The sequence below is a fragment of the Balaenoptera musculus genome, chromosome 15 (genome assembly GCF_009873245.2).
Source record: "Balaenoptera musculus isolate JJ_BM4_2016_0621 chromosome 15, mBalMus1.pri.v3, whole genome shotgun sequence".
NCBI lineage: Eukaryota > Metazoa > Chordata > Mammalia > Artiodactyla > Balaenopteridae > Balaenoptera > Balaenoptera musculus.
The window spans coordinates 183,901-201,878 of record NC_045799.1 but is presented as its reverse complement, the minus strand read 5'-3'; the positions used below and the strand labels follow the sequence as shown (position 1 = coordinate 201,878).

At 65.0% G+C, this 17,978-nt stretch overlaps 2 protein-coding genes across 2 annotated transcripts; one reads left to right on the top strand and one right to left on the bottom strand.

The window, feature by feature from the left end:
• The first annotated feature begins 87 nt into the window (after positions 1 to 87).
• On the top strand, positions 88 to 4,592 carry C15H20orf204 (chromosome 15 C20orf204 homolog). The gene is made up of 4 exons (XM_036825117.1): positions 88 to 234; positions 3,790 to 4,044; positions 4,128 to 4,280; positions 4,402 to 4,592. Exons 1-4 carry the CDS (start codon positions 88 to 90, stop codon positions 4,546 to 4,548), a joined length of 702 nt encoding a protein of 233 aa, XP_036681012.1. The 3' UTR covers positions 4,549 to 4,592.
• A 9,325-nt stretch (positions 4,593 to 13,917) lies between these two features.
• On the bottom strand, positions 13,918 to 15,979 carry SOX18 (SRY-box transcription factor 18). Its single transcript, XM_036825786.1, has 2 exons — positions 15,339 to 15,979; positions 13,918 to 15,190 (listed from the first exon to the last, which is right to left on the bottom strand). The coding sequence occupies exons 1-2, from the start codon at positions 15,694 to 15,696 to the stop codon at positions 14,382 to 14,384; spliced, it is 1,167 nt and encodes a 388-aa protein (XP_036681681.1). The 5' UTR covers positions 15,697 to 15,979; the 3' UTR covers positions 13,918 to 14,381.
• Between the last annotated feature and the right edge of the window lie 1,999 nt (positions 15,980 to 17,978).

Sequence of the window (17,978 nt, the reverse complement as noted above, 5' to 3'; positions counted from 1 at the left end):
GGCCTCGTGAGAGCCCGTGCCCACAGGGGAGACGCCAGGGGAGCGGTGAGGCTCTCCAGGGCTTTATGGAGATGGTGGCAGGACCTCATGTCCTGGGTAAAAGCCCTGCGTGGGGACAGCCGGGGCCTGGCTGGCCCGGTGGCTCCAGCGCCCCTGCGGGTGCACGCGCTCTCCCGCCCCGGGGTCGTCCGCGGCCCCCACCCGCCCACAGCGGCAGGCTGCGTGCGCCCCTGGGTAGGTGACTCTCCTGGGTGCGGACGGGCCTGGCCCCTGCGGTGCTGCCCCCAGCGTGTGAGAGGCTCGCTCCCATTGGCAGGTGAATTCACTTTTGCTAATTTGTAGTCAGCAATTTTATGCTAAAGCACTTATAACTGTCCTCTCTCTAGACTGAAAATGCATTATTACTTGGGAGACTTGAGTGTGTTTTCACCATGTGAGGATGAAAGACTTCCTCGGGCTCTGGATCCCTGCGTCTGTGTCCAGTTGAAAACTAGCTAGTTCTCTTGGAAGGGGGTGCGTTGGCCACGGCTGGAGACATCTGGCCGGAGGCCAGGGTTGGTCCAGAGGCCATGGGCCAGAGAGAAGAGATGCAGATTGTCACGTGTGGTGACGAGAAGGGCGGCTGGCAGTTATTCCCACACGTTCTTCTGTAAGAAACGATCCCAGAGGGGCTCCTCGGTGCCTCGTTCTGCGGGTCACTCACTGACCCGTGGCTTAGCCCTCTGGCAGCAGCCGAGGTTGGGGAGCATGCCCTCCTCATCAGCACCAAGGGCGTGGGCGTCTGCCTGCAGAGCGCGGGCCCAGCCGGGTCCACCTCCGATGCTCTGGGAGCCACAAGGACGTGGCCAGCCCTGGGCGGGATCGGACCATCCCTGTGTGGGGTCAGGAACTGTTGGTGCCAGGGTGGGCGGCCGGGGCAGGCCCCGCTCACGGATGGTCTGTGGCTCTGGAAACCCTTCCTCTCCTCACCCGAGGTCAGCCGGTCCCCGAGGGCCGTGCCGGGGGTTCCTGGGTGTGTGCACTGACCCTCAGGAGTCGCCTTTGGTCTCTTCTGGAGGAGGTGGGAGGGATCCTGCCCGTCGCACTGAAAAGCGAGTCCTGAAGTTTTTAGGAGCTTGAAAGCCTGTCCCTGTACAGATGTGGAAACTGAGGCCCAGGAAGGGGCAGTGACTTGGCTGCGGCCACAGGGCAGCTGGCAGCCCTTGGTTGTGGCTTCTCCCGGACACTTTCTCTGATCTCAGGTCAGGTGAGGCCTCCCACAGGGCCTTTGGAACGTTCCAGAGCATCTGATTGTCCACGTGCAAATGTCTTTCCTCATTTGCCTGGGGATTGTTTTCTCAGTGCCTCGAGGTGGTGGTGAAACTACTTTCCTCCCTGGGAAAAACATATCTTAGCTTTTCTTCCACTGACATTTTTCAGTTCCAGCTCAAGGCTAGCTGAGTTCCTAGGCTTCCCTTGTTCGGAGGCACTGCTGGGGGCAGGGCTGGGCAGCACCAGGATACCGCCCAGCAGGGTGCTGCGGCCCAGCTCCCTGCAAGCCTGGCTGGGTGAGTGGCCGTGAGCTCCCCCAGCAAAAGACCCCCCTGAGCCCAGGACGGGCGAGCAGTGGGAAGCAGCTCTCCCCTGAGTGCTGGGCCAGCGGGGAGCCCGGGAAGTCCCCTGCCTGGGACCTGCTGGGGCAGGACCCCCCGGACGTCAGGGTGGGGGAGCTGGGGGGTGGGGGGGGTTAAGTCCTGCTCACCTGGTCCTGCTGGTGGCCAGGCTCCTGGCAGAGGCAGCACCTGCTGACCACTGAGGAAGGCCCTGGAGGAGGGCGCAGGGCGGCCCCCGCTTCTCCTGGCTGCCCTTCCCCACCAGCTGGGCCCTGCCCTGCTCTCTGCCCACGGAGCACCCTACCCCCTCCCCGGCAGAGAAGATCTCCCAGGTCCGATGGCTTAATCCAAGATCCACTGGGTGGGAAGACAGCCCGCTGGGGCTGGGCTCCAGGGTCAGGTTAATTGAAGAAGTGATTGGATAGCGGTGGGGAGAGGGAGGGGGCAGGGCTGGGATCCTGGGGCCTCCCTGCTGCTCCCTCCCCCCTTTGCTCAGAGGAGCCAACTTCAAAAGCCTCGTCTGCCTGCCGTCCAGGGAAGCCTTGTTGGCCAGGCTTGGAGCAGGACCTGGAGCGCAGCGGCACTCCCCACCTGAGGACCCCAGGACCATGTCCGAGGCCCACTGGCGGGAGTGAGGGAGGGCCTGACCCTGAGAAGCCCATGGTGAGCAGCGGTGGGCCGCTGGGGAGGGGCTGACTTCGGCTGAGGGGCAGGGAGCGTGCCCAGCCCAGGAGAGGCTGCTGTCCCGCTGTGTGCCCAGCCCAGGAGAGGCTGCTGTCCCGCTGTGTGCCCACGCCCAGGAGAGGCTGCTGTCCCGCTGTGTGCCCAGCCCAGGAGAGGCTGCTGTCCCGCTGTGTCCCCACGCCCAGGAGAGGCTGCTGTCCCGCTGTGTCCCCACGCCCAGGAGAGGCTGCTGTCCCGCTGTGTGCCCACCGGGAAATCCCCCTTGGTTCCCGTCACCGCAGCCCGCAGCCCGGCCCGGAGTGCTCCTGACTGGCCTTCCCGGCAGCGGCGGGGGGGGGGGGGGGGGCGGGGAGTCTCCCTCCTGGAGCTGGGGCCACCGTGTCCTCATGGGTTGGGCTGGCCTGAGCCTCGGGCCCTGGTCAGGGGCAGACAGGCCTTCCCGGGACCCCCTGGGCAACCAACCTACCCCACTTGGACATCCTTCCAGCACCAACGGCTCTTATTCTCACTATGATCTCTGACCCTCAGCAGGCAGAGGGGGTGACCGAGTCGACCATCATGCTAAGCCTGTCTAGGGAGGGGGTGGGTTTCGAGAAGGGCCCACAGCTAATTGCATTTGATCCTCCGGCCAACGCTGCCAGGTGCCTCAGGCAGGGAGCCCCCACGGACTCCAGGTCCGGCCCTGCGTGGTCAGGCTCTCCTGCCAGGCTGGGAAGCAGAGTCGAGTCCTGTGTCTTGAGTCCCAAGTCTCGCTGGGTTCGCATGATTGATTTTCCAGTGCTGTGTGACTCCAGTCTGGGGGCTGGGAGCCTGCAGACAAGCTGCTCTTTCTCTCTGATGTTTGGGCTTGTGAGTGGGGGTGGGCTTCTTCCCCGTGAGAGCCAGTTCTCTTCATTCTGGGGGAGGGGAGCCCTGGTGGTGTGGACTGCAGTCCCCTTCCTCCCTTCGCCTTGGGCTTTCCCCAAGCCTTCCCCTTCCAAGGGGGTGTGGCCTTGAGCTCTGAGCCCTCACCCCTGTCCTGGTTGGGTTGGGGGTGCAAGGGAACCCCAGCTCCCACGGCTCTCAGAGCTGGTAGCAGAGCCATGGGGAGGGTGAGGAGGAGCTGCCCGGCCATCGAGGGGGCAGATCAGTTCTGCCCTCTCCTGTGGGGCACCTGGAGATGAGCCCAGCTCTGGTGGGCATGGGTCAGGGCATGGCCAAGGGTGAGGCTGTACAGGGGGTGCTTCCTGCTGTAGCCAGACCTAGGTCAGTCCTGCCCTCCAGTCTTATGGGCACTTGGGCCCTCACACCCATGCAGACCAGAGCTGCGGGTGCTGTCGTCTGTCCTTCCCCAAACCTGCCAGCCCTGTGCCTAGAGCATTTGTTGAATGGCATGGCGACGTCTCCGTTATACCAGCTCAGAGATTCCTTTGTACGTGTGTGTGGAGTCGGGTGCAGAGGCGGGGAGCACGTTGCCCGCAGTGCTGCAGGAGGGTCGGCCCCTCCGCAGACTCTGAGCCTGTATCCCTTCCAGGGGCCCCCCAGGCCCGCGCTCTGGGCGCTCCTGCTGGCGCTGCTGGGGGCTGCACCGGGCCGGGCCAGGCTCGGCGCCTGCAGCGTCCCCGACGTGCTCCACCACTACCGCGCGGTCATCTTCGAGGACCTGCAGGCCGCGGTGAGGTGGACCGGGCCGGGCTCCAGACAGCTCCATTTCATTCAGAAAAACCTGACTGGAGCCTCGGCCTCCCGATGGCGGGGCCGGGTGGGAGCCTCCTGTGGCGCCCAGAAGGTATGGAGACATCACCACCCAAGCCCTCCAGCCCCCTCCCCACGGGGCTCCTCCCCCAGTCCCCCGCTTCCTCCCCTCCCCAGGAGCACAGTATCCTACTGTCCATCGTGGCCCTGGGTCGGACCCTACGTGGGGCGGTGGCCGGGGGCCGCCGCGGGGCTCTGGAAAAGGCGGCTTGGACCGTGGCCGTGCGCACCGAGGCGGTGATGCGGCGCCACTGCCGGACGCTGCGCCAGGTGCGCGTCCCCGCTCGCTCCCACGGCCCCGCGGTCTCCCTTCCCAGGGGCTGGACACGAGCTGCGGGGGAGGGGGCGGGCGGGGACCGTGCCCACGCCCTGACCGACGCGTCCCCGACAGCGGAGCCGGCGGCCCGAGACGCGCCCTGTTCGGCGTCGGGGCGGCCGGAGGCGGCTCCTGCTGCGCGCCCTGGACGCCGTCGCCACCTGCTGGGAGAAGCTCTTCGCGCTGCGCGCCGCGGCCACCGACGGCTCCTGGGGCTCCTAAGCGCCCCGAGCGCGCGGGTCTGGGAAAGGGCCTTGCGGCCCGGCCCCTCCCTCGCCGCGGCCCGCACTCCTCGGAGGGCCCGGGACTGGGAGGCGGGGCCCGCCTGGCGAGCTGGTCCCGGAGGGGGCCCGCCCTCCGCCCCCAGCAAGGCCCCAATAAACTGAGCTGGTGCTGCGGCCCTGTTCGCTCTTTCTTCGCCTGCCAGCTGTGGGGCCAGGCAGCCCCGGGTCCGCGCCTCGGTGGGGAGGGGGCGCTGGGGCCTCCCGCACACGCGGTGTGGGGGAGGGGGGAGCGGCGGTGCTCCCAGGCTCGGCCAGCAGGGGGCGCCTCGGGACGGGACTCCTGCTAAGTCGGCGCTGCAGGCTTGGGCGGGGGGCGCGGGGGCAGATGGGGACTCCTGCTGGTCCTAAAATGTGGCATCGTATCCGTCCTGCTCCACTCTGGGATGGGGGAAGGGTGGAAATGGAGGGGAGGGGAAGGCTGAGCTTTGTGAATTCGGAGCAAAACAACCGGATAAAGGAAACGCGCCTGAAGGGAAGCGAGCTGCGGCCCTGGCTGCAAGCTGGGCCAGGCCATTTCCTGTGGCCTGGGAAGGGTGGCAGCAGCTCCTCTGCGGGACTGGCCAGGCCAGCCAGGGACCCACCGTCTTGTGTCCCGGGACCTTATGTTTGCGTGGCAGGGTGGAGGGCTGATCCCTGGAGTCCCGCACCTACAGCCGCGTAGGCCTGGAGGTCCGCGGCCCCCTCCCGGATCACAGCCTGTGGAGGGGGGGGCGCAGCGGGGCAGGCAGAGCACCTGGTCAAGGTGGATGCCTGGTCGGCACACCTGTCGTCATGCTCTTCCCTGACAGGTGGACGGACCCAGTAGGCACCGAAGCGGGCCTTGCCCTGGGCACCCTGGCAGAACAGAGGCAAGCAGGAGATGCAGACAGGCCTTGCTGGCGGAGCCGTCAGCGGGGCGCAGCTGGCCCTGGCCGCCCCCACTGTGTGCGTGTGAGCGCGTGCAGCCCGAGCAGCAGGAACTACTGTCCCTGGTTCGTACACTAGGGAACTGAGGCCCGGGGAGCTTTCAGGACTTGCCCCAGATCTCACAGCCAGGAAGTGTAAGAGCCGCGATGAGAGCCAGGCCCCAAGCAGATGACAGCCCGCCTGTGCCCTGTGTGCAGGTTGGGGACCTCAGGGTGCATCCCGTCACCTTATAGGCTCCCAGGCCACGTGGTTGCACTCTGAGTGTGAGGGTGGCCTGGGCAGGGGGCCTGTGTGGTTGGGGTGCAGCTGGAGGAGGTGGGCTTGGCCGTGAATGGGGTGAGGGGAGGTCCGGGCAACCCCAGGGTCCTGGCCTGAGTCCCTGGGGGAGTCCTCATCTTGAACTTGGGGAACACTGGTGGAGGAGCAAGCTGAGGGGCGCGGTCACATCGCTGGCTCCCGCTGTGCAAGCCTGGGGCTGTGGCCAGGTGTCCGGGTAGGAGGGAAGAGTCCTCCTTTGGTTGGAGCACAAAGCTTGGGGGAGCTGAATCGGGCCTGGTAGAAGGTCAGTAAGAGAGTCCGGGGGTCTGGGTGTGGGGACGGGGAGGGGACAGGCCCTCCACAGAGGCCCCCACCATGCTCCTGCTTTCCCAAGGGCACCTGGCTCCTTGCACTCGGACCTGCCTCCGCGCCAGGGCCTGTGGGGAGAGCGCTTCTCCTAAGGGCGCCTGGGCGTGGCCTCTGGGCCGTCATGGCTGCCGCCCGCCCACAGCACTCCTTGCTGCCGTGGTGAGCGGGCAATGGGCAGCCCTTCCGTCCGCCCACGCCTGAGGCGGTTCCCAACAAGCCCGTTTCAGGGGGGCTGGGAGGAGGAGCAGAGGCCTCAGTTACGGGGACACAATCTCCGCCTGAGTCCTGGGCTGCAGCCATGGTGGTGGACGAGATGCTCCTGCGCCCTGGCCCGGCTGCTCCTCCCTGGGGGCTCCTGCCAGAGCCTCCCCGGTAGTGAGCGTGTGTGTGTGTGTGTGTACACAAATGTATATGTCGAGGTGTGTGTGCGCAGGGATGTGTGAGTGCACGGGTCCAGGTTCCTGCCCCACGCTGCCTGGCAGGGCGCCCCTCTCTCAGGCACACCCTCCTGACGTCTAACCCTGGTCTGTCCTGGCAAATTGACTGCCTGGGCGTGGGGGCTGGAGGCCTGTGGCCTGAGCTCGAAGACCCCAGTGGTCCCTCCCTCATCTCACTTCGAAGTTGTTCTCAGCACAAGACCCCCACCCCCCGCCCCGGCCGCCGCTGTCCACCCTCTGCACTTTCTCTCGAGGCCTCGGTGCCAGGCAGAGGCTCTGCACATCGTGCCCAGGCCTGCTTCTGCCAGCCCCGATGACGGGTCAGCATTATGGCTGTGGGGACGTGGGCCGCTGTCCCCATATCTCAGAAACCATCTGTATTAGTTTCCTAGAGCTGCTATAACAAATTACCACAAACTAGGTGACCTAACACAATAAAATTTTCTTCTCTCACAGTTCTGGAGGCCAGAAGTCCAAAATCAGTATCATTGGCCTGAAATCGGGTGTTGTAGGGCTGGGCTGTGCTCCCTCCAGGGGCTCCAGGGGAGAAACCATTCTTGCTTCTTGAAGCTTCTGGTGGCTCCGGGTATTCCTTCGCTTGTGGCTGCGTTGCTCCAGTACCTGCCTCTTGCTTCGTGTGGCCGTCTCTCCTCCCTGAGGATCTCTGCTGCTGGATTTAGTGCCACCTGGGTAATCTAGGATGATCTCCTCACCTCAAGATCCTTAATTACATCTGCCAAGACCCTTTTTCCACATAAGGTCCCACTCATAGGTTCTGGGAGGTGGACGTATCTCTGGGGCCACCATTCAACCCACTTCAGCATCTTTGCTCATGCAGGATGAGGGCAGGGTGGGCTTCTGGCTTCTGGGACGAAGTTCACTTGTCCAGGGCGGGGACATCCCAACCAGACCACGTCTGGGGCAGGTGGAGGGAAAGCTGGGGCCGCCCTGCTCAGCCCTGAGGTCTGGCCCTCCAGGCTCGGCACCGGGGCACATGAACTACCCAAATCTTTGCTGGCTGGAACTGACCAGAACCAACAGAGAGATGGAAAGAGACTCAACGGTGAGGACAGAGCCACTGGCCACGGGTCACGGCGCCACGGAGGGCAGAGTGTAGGCGGTGTGACCCGGTGGATGGGCCCCGCCTGTCGTGGACTCGAGGTATCTGCCAGGCCCCAGTGCCCTGCCTTCCCTGCCAAGGCCCCGGGCATGTGGCCTGAGCCTGGTTCTTCCCCCATAAAACACTCTTTCTGGGGCACACACGTGGTGGGGTTGGGGCCTGCACCCCGTGGTGTCCTGTCCTACACGCGTGCCTTCTCAGCTGCTTCCCCGGGGCGGAGTGGGGGGAGTGGGCGCTGGGACCCAGGGGGAGGGGCTGTGCCGGGGTGGCAGACACTGGCCAGGGAGCCAGACCGCCCATGTGCAGCGCTGCAAGGAGGGGCCAGGCAGGCTTTGAAGGGTAGTCCGGGTCCCACGGCCTTCCCAGACTGGGAGCCTTTGAAAGAACATCTGGAACACGGGCGACAGGCAAACGAGTCTCTGGATTCAGAAAACCAAAAACGTGACCCCAACTGTGCCACTTGTGTGTCCCCCGCCCCCGCCCACAGGCCCCTCTCTCTCCCGACCCCCACTTCCCACCTCTGCCCCTCCTCAGGCTGCCAACAGACCGCAGGGGTGGGGTCCGTGCCAACCTCGAGCACTGGTCCTTCTGAGGGTGGCAGAGCGCCTTTGCCCTGCCTGGGGCCCACTCATGGGCCCCAGCGGCACCTCCCCCGTGTCCCCTCCCCGACTGGCCGCCACCCCAGCCCAGCTGAGCACCAGGAGGCGGTGGGAGGTTGTGGGAAAGACGGGTGCCCGCCATGCCAGGCCCTGAACAGACACACCTCCGTGTTCGCGGAGCCAGGGCTCTGGGACAGGACGTGAGTCGGCCGGACCCTGCATCTGGCGCTGGGTGCCGCGAAGGCGCGGAGGAAACACCTGCAGCAGACCTGAGGGCCCTCGGGCTCTTGCCTGTGAGCCTGAGTGTGGGGTCCCTGCCTGCAGGTGTGCGCGGAGGCGCCGTTCCAGTCGTGGTTGACGCGGAAACACACGCGGCCCCCCACTCCAGGAAGCAAAGCACATACTCATGGGGCGGGGGGGAGGGAGTGCCAGGTGTTGGAGGCCCATTGTCCCTGCCAGTGGCCTACGGGACCCTGGGGGGCGCCCAGGGACAGTCCCCATCCTGCCCCCTCCCCAGGAAAAGACCCAGCTTTGTAAACACAGAAACAACCATCGGCGCGCCGTCCCCCCCCAACCCAAGAGTTAAAGTCCGGAAGAAGCAGCAGGGAGCCCGCACCTGCAGGGCAAAGCGAGTCCTCTTAAGGGGGGAAACGGGGTGGTCAGGGCCTGGGGTGGGGCGGGGCGGGGCGGGCCAGTGTGCGTTGTGGGGAGGTGGGGCGTCCTGCGGTTGGACACCGGCCCCTGGGTCCCCGGGCTGGAGGGGCACAGCCTGGCCCAGTGAAGTCCTGTCGCCTCCCTCCATGGCCCAGTTGTGACAGTTGTGGCTCGGTGGTAAGGCGGCCAGGGCCCCCCGCCAGGTGAGCAGGCCTGTCCTCCGGCCGCCCCCACGTCCCCTGCCCGGCCGGCGCGGGGCGTGAGGCCAGGGGTCCGGCTGGGGCCCGAGATAAGCGCCGCGCCCGCCGCCGTTTCCTGCGTTTCCTTCCAGCGCCGCCGCCGCCGCGGGCCGCTTCCTGTTTTCTCGCGCGGGCGGGCGGGGGCGTGGGGCAGGGGGCTGGGGTCGTGGGGGAATGGCGCGGGGGCATGGGAGAGGGGTCCTGGGGGATGGGCCAGGTTGTGCTGGCCAGAGCAGGACGGAGGCGTGGGTCGGGGGCGTGGAAGGTAAGGCAGAGGGTGGGGAGCCCTGCCGGGCTTCCCTGGGAGGCTGGGTGCTTGTGCAGAGGTAGAGGGGGTGGAAGGAAGCGGAGTGGGCTGTGTCCTGAAACACAAAGAGGAGGAACACTGGTGCTCCCATCCCTCCTCCTCCCCAGTCCCGGGCCAGGAACTCCCACACGCTTGGCCAAAACCCACTGTGGACTGGACTGGAGCCTGCTCCTGGGGGCCCCACCCCAAGCCTGGGGCAGGAGTGGGGGTGGGTGGGCTGGGTGGAGGGTTGAGTTTTGCTTGTGAGCGCCCAGTTGGGATTGGAGATCAGCTGCTCTGGAGCCCCCCCTTTGGGGGTAGCTGCTCTAGCATATGATTTTTTTTTTTTTTATGGAGTATAATTGCTTCAGAATGTCCTGTTAGTTTCTGCTGTACAGTGAAGTGAATCAGCTCTATGTATACCTATATCCCCTCCCTCTTGGACCTCCCTCCCACCCCCACCCCCCATCCCACCCATCTAGGTCGTCACAGAGCACCGAGCTGAGCTCCCTGTGCTATACAGCAGGTTCCCACTAGCTTTCTATTTTACACATGGTAGTGTATTTATGTCAAACCTAATCTCCCAATTCGTCCCACCCTCCCCTACCCGCCCTGTGTCCACATGTCCGTTCTCTACCTCTACATCTCTATTCCTGCCCTGCAAATAGGTTCATCTGTACAATTTTTCTAGATTCCACATATGCGTTAATATATGCTATTTGTTTTTCTCTTTCGGGCTTACTTCACTCTGTATGACAGGCTCTAACTCCATCCACGTCTCTACCAATGACCCAATTTCATTCCTTTTTTATGGCTGAGTAATATTCCATTGTATATACGTACCACATCTTCTTTGTCCATTGTCCTGGCTATTGTAAATAGTGCTGCAATGAACATTGGGGTACATGTGTCCTTTTGAATTATGGTTTTCTCAGGGTCATTTACCCAGCATATGAATTTGAGGTAATCTACTTGTTCAGACTTGGTCATTAGAGATACACACTTATGTTACTTTACTGAAAACACATCCACATAAAACCTTGCACACGAATGTTCATAGCATCAGTGATCACAGTAGCCAAAACATGGAAACAACCTCAATGTCCATCAGCTGATGAAGAGATAAAGAGACTGTGTTCCATCCATACAATGGAATATTATACAGCCTTAAAAAGGAATGAAGTATTGATTCAAATTACAACATGGATGAACCTCGAAGACTCAGTGCTCAGTGAGAGAAGCCAGACTCAAAAGGCCACTTATTGTGTGATTCTACTTACATGGAAAGTCCAGAATAGGCAAGTCTACAGAGACAGAAAGCAGATTAGTGTTTCCCAGGAGCTGGGAGCAAGGAGGATGGGAAGTGACAGCTAGTGGGGACGAGGTTCTTTTGGGGTGATGGAAAAGTGCTGAAGTTAGTGATCATAGTTATACCACCCTGTGAATAGATTAAAAACCACTGAGTTGTCCCCTTAGAAGTGTCTGTAGGTGTTGGAGGCTGACAGCTGAGCAGCTGGAATGTCTAGCGTATTTGTCCATCAAGTGGACAGTTAAGTTCCTCTTCGTCTGCCCAGCCTGGCCTTGTTGGGGGCGGGTGTGTGAGCACAGCTTTGCTCCTGGTGTGGTGTGTGGCTGGTTGTGTATGGGGTGTTCCTGAAGGTGTTGAGGTGATGATCGTGCCTACTGAGGAGAGGGGTGCACCTTACCTGCTCTTCCCCCCCCCACCTCCTCCTGTGGGCGGCTTGCTGGGGAGGGTTCCACACCTCGGCTCAGGTCACCCCCGGGCTAGGCTGGGTCCTGGGTGTGGGAGCTGTGGCTTAGGCCAGGCCGGGCTGCTAGAACTTCCCGCCAGGAGCTAGGTCGCCTGGGTCTGTTCCTGGCGGGCCTGACTCAGCGGGAGCTGGGGGTGGGGACTTCCCTTCTCTGACCTTAGGGGAAGCAGGTGGGTGGAGCCGGTGGGGGCGTGGAGGGGGGGAAGCCTGACCCAGGGCTGGAACCACCCAGGCCCTGGAGCTGTGGTCCTGCCTAGGAGGGCTGCCCAGCCTGCCCTGGGTCCCTTGGGAGGGCCCCAGGCATGGTGCCCACCTGAGGCACTCCCTGAAAACAGCTGCCCTCTGTGTGTGTGTGTGTGTGTGTGTGTGTGAGTGTGTGTGTGTGTGTATGTGTGTCCCCAGTCCTGATTCTGCTCCTGAATGCCCCCAGCCCCTGGCTCCAGGAACTTGGTCCAAACTGGGACCCCCGGACCCCCCCATGCCCCCCTCCTGGCATCCCACCCTGGCACTGAGGGAGGGTCTTCTGGGGAGCAAGCTACTCGGCCCTTCCCCACTTGGGCAGCGGGGCCTGTGCCACCCCAGGCACCTTGGGGCCCCCATCCTCCTGCCTCCGAGGGTGGGGTGAGGAGGACGTTAGAAAACTGTTCCACGTACAAGAGAGACAGCCTTGCCTGCCCGTCTGCAGCCTCTCTCTGTGTGTGTCCATGGCTGTCTCTGGGGTGGGGCACAGGTGAGGCGATGCCTGGGCCCGGGCAGGGGGGCCCTCCGAGGGGCTTGTCACCTGGCTCTAGGCGGTAGGAGAGGCTGGGCTGGTCTTCCCTTCCCCCGGCCCTGGCCAGGGGGTGGGGGGAGGAGATGGGAGGGTCCGCCCCTCAGGGGGTGGCAGGGGGCAGAGGCTGCTGGACTCTGGCGGCTATGGGTCCCCATCCGCACAGAGGCCATCCCCACGGGGGGGGGGCGCACGTTGGCCCTGCTAACCCAGGGCTCCAGTGGGTGGGTCACCTGTCCCCTTACCAGGGGCAGGCCCAGAGTGGGAGTCAGGGGCCATGAGAGCTGGGTGTGCACACTCATGGGTGACGTGAGCCTTCGTGCGTGAGCCCAGGACTCAGCATTGGTGTCTCAGAGCTCCCTCCGCCATGACAGATGCGGCTGGACTGGACCACCCTTGTCGCTTAGGGCCTCATTCCCTGCCTCCTTCCTGTGTACCAGCACTGTCCTTGGTGTCCTGGGGGCCATTTCTGTTTGTGCCTCGACCCGCCCAGGGCTCCTCTCTCCACCTCCGAATCCATCTCCTGCCCTCCTCAGCTTGTCTTTCTCTGTCCCTTTGTCTTTGAGGTTTCTGGGCCCTGCTCACTATGAGGTGGGTGTGGGGGCCCAGGTGTCGCTCCCCGACTCCACCCACCGAGGTGTGGGGCTCATTCCAGCTAACAGAGAGGTGATGTCCCCGTGCCTCTCAGAGGCAGGACACCTGTAAGAACAGCCCCACACCCTGTTCACCTCTGCACACACGCTCAGGCAGCAGACCCACGTGCACGGACACCCAGGCTGACAAACAGACACACGCATGCGCACACAGAGTCTCAGACACCCCGGGTGTCACACACAGTCATCCTCACGGAGGGTCCTGTCGAGTCACATGGTCACACTGTCACAGCATCACAGCCATGCTCGGAGCACGTGCACGCACTTGCTCACACGCACTCATACACACGCAGTCGGATTCAGGCTCACGGCAGCCACACGGCAGCGCACGTCATCAGAAGATGCCCACGCCCCAGGGCGCACGCACTACATCAGAGTTGTCAGAGGTCAGCGGGACGCCCCCCCATATGCTACTGGGGCAGCACAGGCCAGGGGGACACACGACCTCTCGTCTTGGCTGGGAAGACCCGTCAGGCCCTGGGAAGGGTGTGAGTGTGTAGACGCCTCACTTCAGGACCCGGTCCCAGGAGAGAAGAATCGCCCAAGATGATTGTTGCCAACTTTCCCTGAACCCATGGGCTCCCCAGTGAGGGGGCGCTAGTGGAACCAAGGAAGCCGTGTGGAAAGAGGGTGTCCGGTCCTGCTGGGAGAGGGCCCAAGGCTAGTGTGATGGGTTCCAGAGGTGGAGGCTTGAGACGTGAGGCCTGAGCTCCCCTGCTCTGGTCATTGACCGCGTGCCACTGGTAGAGCCCACACACGTCACCCTGGCAAGCAGTGTGGATTTGTCATGGTGCTGCCCTCTCTGGGGACACTGGGTTGAGAGAGAATGACGGATGGGAGTCCCAGGATGTCATGTCTGCAGACAGGCGTCAACCCCACCAGCCTCCTTCAGAGAGGGGCGCTGTCCTGGGCACTCACTGGGCTTGAAGGACGTTGTTTTCAGGATGAGATGAGGATGGTGAAACCCGGGTGAGGGTGTGGAGGGAATTTCTGGGTGTAGTCTGACCGCGATGAGGCTTGAGTTAAAATGGGGGTTGGGGGGGGTGGAGAGCTGGCAGGGTGCGGGGTGCCCACACCCCCTGCCTCCCATTGGCTCTCTGGGGTAGTGTCCTGGAAGGGTGGAGAAGTGCGTGCCGTGGAGCCCAGCTGCGAGTCAGGGTCCCTGGGCTTTGGAGGGAAGGGCGCGCCCAGGACCCTGGGGGGAACTGCTCCCCCACCCCCAGCGACCACAGACGCGGGAGTTCCGAGGAAAGGAGAGGCACTTTATTGTGGCCTCGCCTGGGGCACCCAGCTCCCGGCTCCTCCTTTACAGCAAACGAACGTTATTTAAAGAGCCCTTGCTACACTGGTGCTTTGCATCACTGAAACTCCTTGCAAGAAAAAGTTTAAAAGTTTAATTAAAAATTAAATATATTGTTTCACGTATATAAAAAAGGCAAAGTAAAAAATACAGCCTAGTTCTAGAAAATACACGGCAAGAAAAGGATTAGGCGCTTCAAAAACTTAGCCCTGGCAGGGCCAGCCCACACGTCTTAGGCCTGGGCTTCCCGGCCAAGCCCCGGGACGTGTGGGGACCGCCCCGTAGGGGCGCCCTCCGCCCGGCCAAGCCCCGGCGTTGCCGGTTCCTGCGGAGCTATGACGAGTAGCGGCAACTCCGCCTGCGAGAGAGACAGAGCGGTGACACGGTGACACGCGGCGCCCCGGCCGGCCTAGCCGGAGATGCAGGCGCTGTAGTAGACGGCGGAGCTGGCGTCGGACAGCGCGGCGAGCAGGCTGCCCTCCTCCGGGCAGGACATGGCTCGCGGGCCCAGCTTGGCCAGCGCCACGTGGTACGGGAGCCCGGCGGCGTCGGGGCGAGTCCGGCCGCAGTTGAGGTACTGGTCGAACTCGGTCAGGTCCACGTCGCCCCACAGATCGGCGGCGGGCCCCAGCGGCTCGGCGCCCTCCAGCGGCGGGGCCTCGGGCGGCGGCGACAGCGGGCCGGGGTAGGGGCCCGGGCCGGGCACACCCGGGGCGCCGTAGTAGAGGCCGCAGAGCGGCGCGGCGGGGGCGGGCGCGGTCCTGAGCGCCTCGGCCGGGGGCGCCCCGAAGCAGCCGCCCGGGTCCCGGGGCAGCTCGGCGGGGCCGTAGGGCGCACGGAAGGCCCGCAGCGCGCAGTCCTCGGGCGCCGCGGGCGGAGGGAAGAAGGCGGCCTCGCCTGCCTCCAGGCCGTCCAGCGGCGAGCGCTCGGGCGTGGGCAGCCCCAGGCCGTCGAAATCGGCGCCCAGCGGCGGCAGCTCGCGAAAGGCCCGGGCCGGGCCGGTGGCCGCGGGAAAGGGTTCGGGCGGCGGCGGCGGCGGCGGCGCCAAGCCTGGGAGCAGGAGGCCGGGCTCCAGACGCCGGGCCTTGCGCGCCTGCTTCTTGCGGCGCGGCCGGTACTTGTAGTTGGGGTGGTCGCGCAGGTGCTGCACGCGCAGCCGCTCCGCCTCCTCCACAAAGGGCCGCTTCTCCGCCGGGCTCAGCTCCTTCCACGCCTTGCCTGCGGGCGGCGGGCGCGGGTCAGCCGGGTGCCGTCGGGCGGGCGGGCGGGCGGACCGCCGAGCTCCGCGAGCGCCCTGGCGTGAGGTCCCCGCGCGCCCCGCCCGCCCCCCCACGCCCCCGCCCGCCCGCGCCCGGCGGCCACTCACCCAGCATCTTGCTGAGCACCGCGTTGTGCAGGTCTGGGTTCTGCTGCGCCAGCCGCTTGCGCTCGTCCTTCGCCCACACCATGAAGGCGTTCATGGGCCGCCGGATGCGCGACTCGTCGGCCGCCTGGCGCTCCCCGCGGCCGGCCGGGCTGAGGCCATAGCGCCCCTGCTCGGGGCTGCGCGGCGGGCTGCGTGGCGGGCTGGACGGCGAGGCGGGCGCGGCGGGCGCGGCGGGCGCGGCGGGGGCGGTGGGGAGGCCGCGCGGCTCAGCGGCGGCCCCGGGGCCCGGAGCCCATGCACAGTCGCGGCGGGCGGGCGGGTCGTCCTGTGCGCCGTAGCCGGGCGGCGATCTCTGCATTCCAGCTGGGCGCGGCCTGGGCGGAACGGAGCGCGGGAGCGCGGAGGGTGGGCAGCGGGCACGTCGGGGTCGGACGCGTGGGGCGGGTGGGCGGCGGTAGGGACGGCGGTGGCCTCGCGCCGGGTGGGCGCCCAGATATAGCGGCGCGGGGCCAATGGGCGGCGTGGCGGACGGGGCGGGGCGGGGCGGGGCGGGGCGGGCCCGGGCCGCCCCCTCCGCCCGGGGGCTCCCTTTCTTCTCGGCCCGGTCGGATTCCGCCTCCTCTGCGCGGCGCCCCCCGCACCCTCTGAAGGAGAGACCCCCCCCGAGTGGGAGAGGGTGGCTGATGTGACCCGAAGCTTGGCAGGAGGCGTCCTCTTGGGGGCTGTCAGGCTTTCAGAGACGAACCCACACACACAAAGAGTCAGACCCCCCGGGGAGGAACTGGGGAAGGCTGCCTTCCCAACCAGAGGCTGGCTCCAAGGGAAGGGCGCCTAGGGAAAAGCAACTTGTGTCTTGGGAGAGCTGCTCTGGATAACCCCGGGGCATTATGCTCGCCCACCCTCCACCCACACGTGGAACTTGCAGCGCTGGGGGCTTGGAGCCCCTCCGCCACCCCAGGCCTGTTCATGGGGTTAAAGGAGAAGACGGTCTCCGTGTCCCCCACCCCACTCCCAAACCAAGTGGGAACCGGGCCAGCCGCAGCTGAGTACCGGGAGGGAGAGGGTAGATGCCCCGGACCCCTAGCAGAGCCGGAGGGGAGGGGTCCAGAGTGGGTGGAGCCCGGGGCCTCATCCCCCTCCCCCGGGCCTGATGGGACCAGTAGTAGCTGGTTACCCAGCGGGCCAGACCAGCGCTGCAGCAAGAGAATGAGGCTGGACCTCGAGTTGGGGCAAGTGGGGCGAAGAGGGGCCCTCCCCTGGGCCATCAGACCCCAGAGGGTTTCCAGAGGAGCTTCTAGCCTCCTTGCAGTCCCCTCCCACCCCATCAGGAGGGGTTCTGGGCTCCAGCCATTGAGGGGTCTCCCCCAGGGCAGGCTCCCTCCCCGCCCCTCCTGCTGAGGGTGGTTCTCTTGGGGCTGGCATGAGTTTTCCCTCCTGCACATCCATTCGCAGCTTGGGAGCTCTGTAGCCCCACTACCACATCAGGAGCCCCACCCCATGTGCTGGGAGCTCCACGGTGCGTGCGTGACCATAGGTGTCGGTGACCCTGGGTCTGTGTGGCCAGAGCTTCTGGGTCCTCCGTCCCTGGTAGTCCCTCTAGGCCACAGTCAGTGCTTATGAGTGGGGCGGGTCCCCTGTGGGTCCGACAGCTCCCCCCAACGGCTGCTCCTGAGCTGTCCTGGGGAGAGGCCAGCGCACCCACAGGGGTCCTCTGAGGGCCGTTGGGCGTGCACCCTGTCCCCAGGGCAGGTTCTGTGGTGTAGGGCTGGGTGGCTCAGGCTGGTTTCCAGATCTCCCAGGCCCTGGCACCTAATTCATGGACCCTCACCCCATGCTGGGGCACTGGGGATAGTCAAGGTGGGTCCTCTTGGGTCTCAGGGGAAGACTGGCTTTTCCTGGGAGGCAGGCAAGAACGGGGGGCCTGGGGGTGGACGGGTGCACAGCCCCTCCCAGTGGTGCCAGCTCGCCTTTGACCAGTGTGGGTGGGTGGACTGGGCAGCCTGCAGAGGTTGAGGGGGGAGACGTGTGAGGAGGACTCCAGGCTGAAGGATGGGTCCAAGGGGCCAGCACTCGGCAGAGGTGGCCTCTCCTTGCAGCCTTCTGGGTGTGATCTAGGGTCACCAGGGCCTGGCTCAGCCTGGGCAGCCGTGGGTCTGGGATGATCGTCACTGGGCTTGGGAAGGAGGCTTCCTGCTTCCTCTACTGTAGCGCCCTACCTTGGGACGGACTTTGGGTTCCCCTAGGGGCCCTGCCTGGCCCCGTGCAGCCCCTGACAGCTGAGTTGCTCAAGCTGCTGGGAGCGCAGTGGCCACAGTGCCCGCCCCCCAGGGCGGCTGCTTCTTCTGGCGCCAGCCAGCGACCCTCCCTCTTGGCTGGGCTGCGGAACTCAGGTGTCCGGCTGTCACGTCCTGTGGGCCAGGGCTGGGCAAGGCAAGGGGAGCGTCTCCTGGGGTAACCACCCACCTCCTGGGGGTCAGGCTACCCTTCCCTGTGTGCTGCCCGGCAGGCACAAGGACGGTGGCTCCGGCCCATGGTCCAGTTGGGAAGACAGAGGGGTGGGAGCTGCAGTCAGGGTGGCCCTGACCTTGGAGCCTCAGGGCTGGGGGTACTCCCTGGGGCTGTAGGGGGGCCGGCGTGGGT

Excerpts from the sequence above, each read along its gene's own strand:
- C15H20orf204 (XM_036825117.1), top strand. The coding sequence starts at position 88 with ATGTCCTGGGTAAAAGCCCTGCGTGGGGACAGCCGGGGCCTGGCTGGC. Across the intron at positions 235-3,789 it reads CAGGCTGCGTGCGCCCCTGG|GGGCCCCCCAGGCCCGCGCT; the intron begins GTAGGTGACTCT and ends TATCCCTTCCAG. Across the intron at positions 4,045-4,127 it reads CCTCCTGTGGCGCCCAGAAG|GAGCACAGTATCCTACTGTC; the intron begins GTATGGAGACAT and ends TCCCCTCCCCAG.
- SOX18 (XM_036825786.1), bottom strand. The coding sequence starts at position 15,696 with ATGCAGAGATCGCCGCCCGGCTACGGCGCACAGGACGACCCGCCCGCC. Across the intron at positions 15,191-15,338 it reads GGTGCTCAGCAAGATGCTGG|GCAAGGCGTGGAAGGAGCTG; the intron begins GTGAGTGGCCGC and ends CGCCGCCCGCAG.